Below are 8022 nucleotides of genomic sequence, written 5' to 3'. Positions count from 1 at the left end.
GGCTAATATCTTTGTGAACTCTGACTGTCGTATTAAGCTTGGTGACTTTGGTCTTGCGCGGTGTATACAGTCTCAGGGCGAGGATGCATTCCGTGACCTGACAGGTTACATCGCCACTCGCTGGTACAGAGCTCCAGAAATACTTGTTAACTCGGCGAATTATACGGCCGCCATGGACATGTGGGCGGTTGGTTGCATCATGGGTGAGCTTTTGACGTCATCACCACTTTTTATGGGGAGCTCAACGCTGCATCAACTTTCTCTCATCATTAGCGCGGTGGGGGAACCAACAACAGGCGATTTGGAGAGTTTAGGATCGAGTGAAACATGGCCGCTTGTGGACGCTCTTCCCCCCGTCGAAAGCTGTCCCTTGTATGAAACCCTGCGCCAGTACGACCCCGATGCGGTGGACCTTACCTGCAAACTTGTTGTTTTTAATCCTACGCGGCGCATAACAGCACGGGAGGCTCTCCGACATCCCTATTTTGCTCCCTTCTTCACAGAAAGTGATGTGGAGGAACTTAACAAAGCTACCATGGTTTCACTCCCACTCCCAGATGAGAAGGATTACCCTGCCGCAGAGTATAGGGAGGCACTTTACAATGTCATCTCAGATCGTTTTCGACAGAATGTTGCCGTATAGAGAAATACCGTAAGTTGCTGGTGTATGTTGTGAAGCGGTTGTGATTCACTTCCTTACCCCTAAAAAGAAAAAAAAAATTTCTCAGCGGCCGTACAAAATGTCTTATTTACCTCCGTTTTTTTCTTTTTGTTGTTGTTGTTGTTTTTGTTTCTTTGTTGTTATGTGATTGCTCTGCATTCTCCCTTCTTGTCCCAACGGATAGGATGCCGAAAAACTTGGGCACTGGGGTTGTTGAGTGGGCACCCTTAGATTGCCCGTCAAAAACGCATTCACAAGAATCCGACACAAAAGGTGTGGGCGTTTGCTCCCAGTGCGAGGGTTGGGAACTTAGTTCCGGCTTACAGTCCAGTGTTAGTAGTAGTAGTGGGAGCAGGAGCGGACATTTCAACGCCAACCGAAGTGATTTTGCCCCACAGGACCGTGTTCAGCGCATCCTGTCCCACTGGGAAGACCAATACACGCGGGTGATATTAAAATGGGGAAGCGTGGGTGTAAAGTCTGATGAATATACCCGCATTATGCGTCACCAGGCGATTGGAAAGAAACAACAGGAGGGGACGTGACAACAACCAGAGAAGATGAGGCAAACCCTCCAGGTGGAGCGACAAGAACAACAATAATAACAAAGAAAAAATGTCCGTGTCGTTACTGATGCACAGAGACACGGCGGGGAGGTGGCCCGACAGAGCAAATTTTTAACAGAAAGGCTTCAATAACATGGAATCAAATGCCAATTTCTGCCTTGAGAGCTAAAGAGCAAAAAAGAGAAAGCCCGTTCGTGAGGGTTTGGAAGATTGTTGTAGAGACACGAGTTCGTGGAACACCGCCACACGCGCACAGAGAACAATTATTCCCGGGAATTTCGAGACTACTGCTGATGGGTTAGAAGCCGTTGGGACGGTTTCTATCGATGCCGAAAACGTTGAATTTAGAAATTTGTCAACCACAAGAAAAGAACACGGTCGGTTAGAAGCCCTAACAAACGGGATAACCGATGGGACTGACAGCAGCACCGCAGTCTACCAGTCCACCTCCACTCTTTTTTTTGTTGTCTTTACTTGCGTTTGCGTCTGCTGCTGCAGTGGTGACTGCGCTTCCCGTGGACCAACAATTCACGTGGTGTGCGGGGATCATCCCCTTTTTTATTGCTACTTTGCTTTTGTGTTGCTGTGTGCGCTGCACCTCCTCTTGTGTGTGTGCGTACCCTCCGTGAGGGGTGCCGACACGACGGACCGCTCTCGCCGTATGTGCATGCGGTGGAGCCTTGTGTGCCGCTCCTGTTTGCTTCTCCTTCTTCCATCTGTGTGTTGGTGTTGCGGCAGGGCTGTGTGTGTGTGTGCCTGCTGTCGTGGATTGGAGTGTGTGTCGTGCTTGGTGTGCGGCGTACGGTGCATGCCTGGCTGCTGCCCTCTCCTCATGTGGTGTGCCCTCTGTGTGTGTCTGCCGCACCTCTCGTCTCCCCTGTTGCTCTCCATGTCCCTCACTGTGCAGATCAGCTCCACACCACTGAACGACCACACTCACGATGATGATGACGTGCCGTCTGCTGTGCGCCCTCTTGGTGCTTACCCTGTGCTGCTGCCCGTCTGTGTGCGTGACAGCGAGTGGACAAGAAAATGACACAACGACCACAACGACTACCAGTACGACTACCACTACGACGACGACGACGACGACGACGACGACGACGACGACAACAACAACAACAACAACAAAAGCGCCAACCACTACTACTACTACTACTACGACGACGACGACAGAATCACCTAAACCTTCGGACACGACAAGGGAACAAACAGAAACTGCGGCTACTAGTACAGAGGAGCCAAGTATGACGACTACTAGAGCACCAGTTAATAAGGATGAACTCAAACGGTCGATCCCTCGCGGTACTAACGGCAGCTTCAGCGGCTCTGCGTGGGTGTGTTCCTTGCTGGTGCTTGCCGTGTCCGCGCTGGCGTACACCACTCTGGGCTAAAGAGGTGTGCGCGGGCTATGCGTGCCAGCAATTATTCACGGGGACTTGTGCGCGGCTCTTGTGGTCCGATGTAATTAAGAGAGATTAATTTGCATATTTTTCATTTTATTCAGCTGCTCTGCTGTGTGCTACGCTTTGTTTCCCACCTCCGTCACGTTGCAGGCATCCCAGTCACACTCATGTGTATGACACACATACGACCGTTTGCGTGGACACACATAGTTGCGGGTGGATGCATGCGCACTGGAGCCTTGGGTTTGTTTCTTTTTTTTTTTTCTTTTTTTGATGTTAATTTTTTTGCCTTTTCTTTTGTTTTTTTTTTCGTTGTTGTTTCTTCCGCAGGGCGTTGTGCTTTTTTGCCCTTGTGCTGTTTCCATCTGCGTCGTGGTGTGTGCTGCGGCTGCGGTGCTGCCGTTTGTTACTGTGTGGTGGCTGTGCGTGGTGTAGCGGCCGCTTCTCTCTTTGTTCTCTCCCATGCTCTTGCAGGTTGACTTCACAGTGTCGGGCGACTCCACCGTTCGTGATGATGCTGGCCGTGTGTTCTGCGGCCTGTTGACGCTCGCGCTGATGTGCTCCTGCTTGCGTGTTTGCGCGACGGAGTATTTGGTGCTGGTGGAGGCATCGTGGGGATGTGGCGTTCCAACGTGACGCTGCTGTGTTGCTGGCGGACGTGCATGTGGCCGGTGTGTTTGGAGGTTTGTGACGATGCGTACCCATCTGGGGAGGAGGATGTTTGCTGGTGCGATGGCATTTGATGCTGGTATAATGGAGGGCGCACTGTTTCCTCTTCATGCTATTTCTGTTGATCTTTGGTGCTGACTTCCCTCCGCCACCCTTCCCCCGTTTTGTGTGTGTTGGAGGCTGTTGTGTGGGGGCGCTCCTGCTTTTTGCGTTGCTGTCACACCAGCAGCGTCGCAGCACCGTCTGTTTGCGGTGCTTTTGTGGGTTCTTTGTATGGTCCCTGCCTGCGGCGGGTTGTGGGGGGCAAGCGAATGCCGTTGGCGGCCAGCAGAAGGAGGGGACGGCGAAAGTAATGAATGAACGCCTATTCTTTGTTGCTCGCGGCGTATTTGTTGGTCTGTTGTTTCCCTTTTGCTGCTGTGTGCGGGCGGAACAAAATAAAACAAACATTTGTGCGGTGTGTCGATCTTTTTGTTGCGCGTGCTGTCCTCCGCGACGGGCGGCGTGGCCTGGGGTTGTCGTAAGGAAAAGAATGGGCGGCCACAACCGAGTCGCGGCCAATTGTGGAGCGAAGCCCCTGCCCTGGAGTTACCGCCGCCGCCGCTGCTGCTGCCGCGACAAAGACGGCGGAGGCATGCGCAGCGACACCGGCAGAAGGTGGTGGCGTGTTGTGCAGCAACTGGGAGGAGCCGCGCCAGCGAGAGGCGGGGTGGAAATACAACAGTCAGACGGCCACGCAAGAGGCGAGGGGGAAGCCGCCATCCGAGGCTCTTGAAGAGAAGAAGGGTGGTGCAACCCCTCAGCGGGAGCAGCAGGAAGTGCAGGAAGGGAACGCTGCAAAAACAAAAGGTGCGCTACGGGTGTGTGGGACGTGGAAGGAGTATAGGGATGCAAATAGTGGCCGCCTCTACTACGTCAACACGGAGACCAAGCAACGTACATGGAAGATCAAGGAGACGCCCTTTGCAAACGAGTGATTGATGGCATGCTTGTATATGAGGCCGACGGGGGCATCATGCGGCTTACGCTGACGCTCTTGTTTTGGTCACAGTTCCTAGTAATATAAGGGAGCGGAGAGAAGACAACGAAGAAGACGGTGTGTGACTTTTGCCTTCTTATCATTATTATTGTTTCACCTCTGTTCCCCATTGGGGGGTGCGTCTCCTTGTTTCTTTTTTTTTTTTTTTTTTGTATCAAAACAGCCACCACGTTGGGGTTTTGGCTTGAGGAAGCGGCGCGCAAAGGAGCGAGCATAAGTTGGCGATGCACACCTGCAGTTCCTGGAGCTGTACGTCCTTTGAGGAGGTTCGCTTCGCTTTGCTGTAACTGTGTTGCCGACGCTTCACCCTCAAGTGCGTGGGTGCGTCTCCGTCAACATGCATCTCTCTTCATTCTCTCCTCTGCTCCACCGCAATGCAAAAGAAGTTAAACATCATCCAAGCTATTCATAGCAACGATCAATAATGGCTACGTGCCGTCTGCTGTGCGCCCTGTTGGCGCTTGCCCTGTGTTGCTGCCTATCTGCGTGCACGACAGCGAATGGTGGGTCTACTATTTCTACCCCACCTTCTGGTACGGAGAAGAAAGCAGCTGCAGGGGAAGCTCCATCTCCATCGGGAGCTTCTTCAGGTGAAGCAGAAGCCTCCTCAAATAAGAATGACGGCAGCCTCAGCAGCTCTGCGTGGGTGTTTGCCCCGCTGGCGCTCACCGCATCCGCGCTGGCGTACACCGCTCTGGGCTGAGGCGAGGCGCGAATCATGAGTGTCAGCACTCAGCCGCATGGACATGTGCGCGTCCATTGTGGTCCGATGTATTATCAGAGAAAAATTTACGGTTTGCCTTTTTTAAATTTATTTTTATTTTATCTATACTGCTGTGAGCTCCGTGTTGCTCTCCGCGTTCGTCACGTTGAACGTGTTTCAGAAACGCTCATATGCTTGACGCGCACACGACTGTTTTCGTGGACGGATACTTTTGGATGGGTGGATGCTCACTTTGGGTCTTGGGCGTAGATGTTTTTTTTCTGTTTTTTGTGCGGGGCGTTGTGCGACTTTTGCCTTCGTACTGATTCCATCTGTCTCATGGTTTGTGCACTTCTGGTTTGCTTTTTGGCTTTTGATACTGTGGCTTAGCTGTGTGTGCTTTAGCGGCATTCTCCTTTTTTTTTTTTCCCATTCTCTTGCAGGACGACTCTACAGTTTGTGATGGTGTTTTGCACATGCTCTGCGTCGTGATGGCGCCTGCGCTGTTGGAGGCATTGTGGAGGTGTGGCGTTCCAACGTGACGCTGCTGTGTTGCTGGCGGACGTGCGTGTGGCCGGTGCGTTTGGAGGTTTGTGACGATGTGTGCCCGTCTGGGGAGGAGGATGTTTGCTGGAGCGATGGCATTTGATGCTGGTATAATGGAGGGTGCGCTGTTTCCTCTTCATGCTATTTCTGTTGATCTTTGGTGCTGACTTCCCTCCGCCACCCTTCCCCCGTTTTGTGTGCGTTGGAGGCTGTTGTGTGGGGCACACCCGCTTTTTGCGTTGCTGTCACACAAGCAGCGTCGCAGCACCGTCTGTTTGTGGAGCTCTTCTGTGTTTCTTTTGTGGGCTCGTTGTGTGGCCCCTGCCCGTGGTGGATTGCGGGGGGCAAGCGAATGCCGTTGGCGGTCGAGGGAAGGAGAGGACGAATAAAGCAATGAACAAACGTCTATTCTTTTTTTTGTTACTCGCGGCGTGGTTGTTGGTCCGTTGTTTCCCTTTTGCTGCTGTGTGCGAGCGGAACAAAATAAAATAAATATTTGCGCGGCGTTTCTATCTCTTTGCCGCACGGTACCACCGGCGCGAGGCTCGAGGCGGGATTCTGCGTACGGGGGGGAAAATGCCTTGAATCTTAGTCACCGCGGAATCTGCGGCCCTTCGGCCGTGAGGGCAGCGTCGTGCTGAGGTAATACGGGAATGGCATGCCCATTGGGGCGGGACTGAGGAAAGAGCTGCTGTTGACGAGGCGCCCGGCGTAGATGCAAGGCTTCGAGGGGGCGACGATGAGTCACCGGGAGCAATTTCTGCTGGTCGATCCGGATTTTGAGAGTGACGCCGTGATCCTTGGCAGCACACAAGAAGCGCTTGGGGGGGAATGTCATGAAGCTGAGGGAAGCCATGAGTACCTGCACCAGGTGGGAGTGCACCGACAATGTCTACTACTACGGCACCACTGCGCTGAGGGCTCTCATGGCGTGGGCGCTGATGGGGTGCGTGCAGCAGCACACGAACCGAAGCTGCTCACGGGGCACTACGATGACTTTTTTGGAGGTAATGGAGGAGACGGCGAGCTTACCTGGGGAGAATCTTAATCGCGACATGCAGAAAACGCGGGGCGAGCCGCAGTCACAAAGGCCCGATTTCCCACCGGTCGTGGGGGCCTCTCGATGTGGGGAGCGCCGCCTGCTTGATGCTGAGGCAACGCGGATGGCGGTGCCACTTGCGTTCACTGTGATTAACAGAAACGGCAATGGCAAGAGCCATTTGCCCGGCAGTGGTGTCCCCGACAACACATAGCGGAGTCAGTGACCAACACACCCGATGGACACCACGCACGCGCAGCCGTACCCGGCCACTCTGCAGGAACAGGAAGCACAACGCGAGATGCGGCGCCGGCAGAGGAGGCTGCAGCGGCTCGCAGAGCACCTTACAGTGCCTTTTGCACTCTTTGGAGGTAGCTATGCGTGGCTGGCGGTGACAGGGTTCTCGTGACGCCTCTACAGCAAGAGGACCCGTCTCCTCTCTTTTTCGCTCCAAGCCATAAAAGTGTCGAGACACCGCGCGCGGCACGCCGTATTTTTTGGCCACGGAGTGGAAACCACATCCAGTTTGTGAGAGAGTTGCTGGAGTGCAAGTAGCAGAGGGAATTACAACATGTGCACCCCGAACGAAGCAGCCTTCTTGTTAACTGTTTATTTACATATTGTCTTTGGCCTCCTTTTGCTGCTAGTGACGCAGGGACGCCACCCACACGTTCGAATTTGCTTAAGCCACGAAGCCTAGCTTTTTTCTCCAGATTCATTGGTGAGTGTAGTTCTTTTTTCCCTTATGCTTCTCTTTTTCTTGCTCCTCTTCTGTTGCTGTTATTCTTCCTCAAGACGCCTGCGGTGCAAGAACAGCAACCGGGCCGATAATATGGGCATTCCCCATTGAGGACGATGAGGAAGAGGCGGCGAGTAGTGGTGGGGGTTCTGCTGGGCGCCGTGAGGCTGGAGATTACGGCGAGCCTTATGAGGAGATCGTGCGTGGCGCCCCACTCCTCGTTGAGTTCCGACGCCTTATTCTCCAGGATATGATGGATCGCCTTGGGGGGGGGGGGGGGGGGCAAAAGGCGAACGGTCAATAGCAATTGGCGAAATCATTGCCTAACTGAAAGAAGAAATGCGAGGGGAGATGTGCCAAAACCGTAATGGTGTGACTGGTGAGCAGGTGGGACCTGAAAGCTGCAGCAGCGGTGGGGCGGTACGCCGACTGAAGGGACTTCACCGAAATGACGTGCAGCGTGGCGTGGTGGTCGCGACGCCACAGGAAAGAGCGGATCGTCCCACGGTGGCGCAGAAGGCCGAGGTGGTGCATGTGCACGAGCTGGAGAGGCTAATTTTAGAACGCGCAGCCGGTTTGTAGGAGCGCATAAGGATGAGCGAGACAGAGCGCACGGAGTCTTGCCGCATTCTGCGCTCCCTGGTGGATCTGCAA

At 53.6% G+C, this 8022-nt stretch overlaps 2 protein-coding genes and 2 pseudogenes across 2 annotated transcripts, besides 5 other annotated features; all 4 read left to right on the top strand.

Moving 5' to 3' along the window:
- Tc00.1047053508235.40 lies at positions 1-643 on the top strand (annotated as a pseudogene; the record flags this gene model as incomplete).
- Positions 1-8022: a sequence feature (heterozygous, non-Esmeraldo-like haplotype).
- Positions 761-793: a microsatellite.
- Tc00.1047053508235.30 (mucin TcMUCI, putative) lies at positions 2169-2621 on the top strand (the record flags this gene model as incomplete). The annotated part of the gene is made up of 1 exon (XM_800316.1): positions 2169-2621. The coding sequence occupies one exon, from the start codon at positions 2169-2171 to the stop codon at positions 2619-2621; it is 453 nt and encodes a 150-aa protein (XP_805409.1).
- Positions 2251-2401: a microsatellite.
- Positions 2878-2943: a sequence feature (A-rich).
- Positions 4766-5044, top strand: Tc00.1047053508235.20 (mucin TcMUCIII, putative; the record flags this gene model as incomplete). Its single annotated transcript, XM_800317.1, has 1 exon — positions 4766-5044. One exon carries the CDS (start codon positions 4766-4768, stop codon positions 5042-5044), a length of 279 nt encoding a protein of 92 aa, XP_805410.1.
- Positions 5143-5167: a sequence feature (AT_rich).
- Positions 6183-7229, top strand: Tc00.1047053508235.10 (annotated as a pseudogene).

This window comes from Trypanosoma cruzi, genomic scaffold, assembly GCF_000209065.1.
Source record: "Trypanosoma cruzi strain CL Brener 1047053516727 genomic scaffold, whole genome shotgun sequence".
NCBI lineage: Eukaryota > Euglenozoa > Kinetoplastea > Trypanosomatida > Trypanosomatidae > Trypanosoma > Trypanosoma cruzi.
Note: the sequence above shows the minus strand (reverse complement) of the source record. Positions and strands in the feature narration are given on the sequence as shown.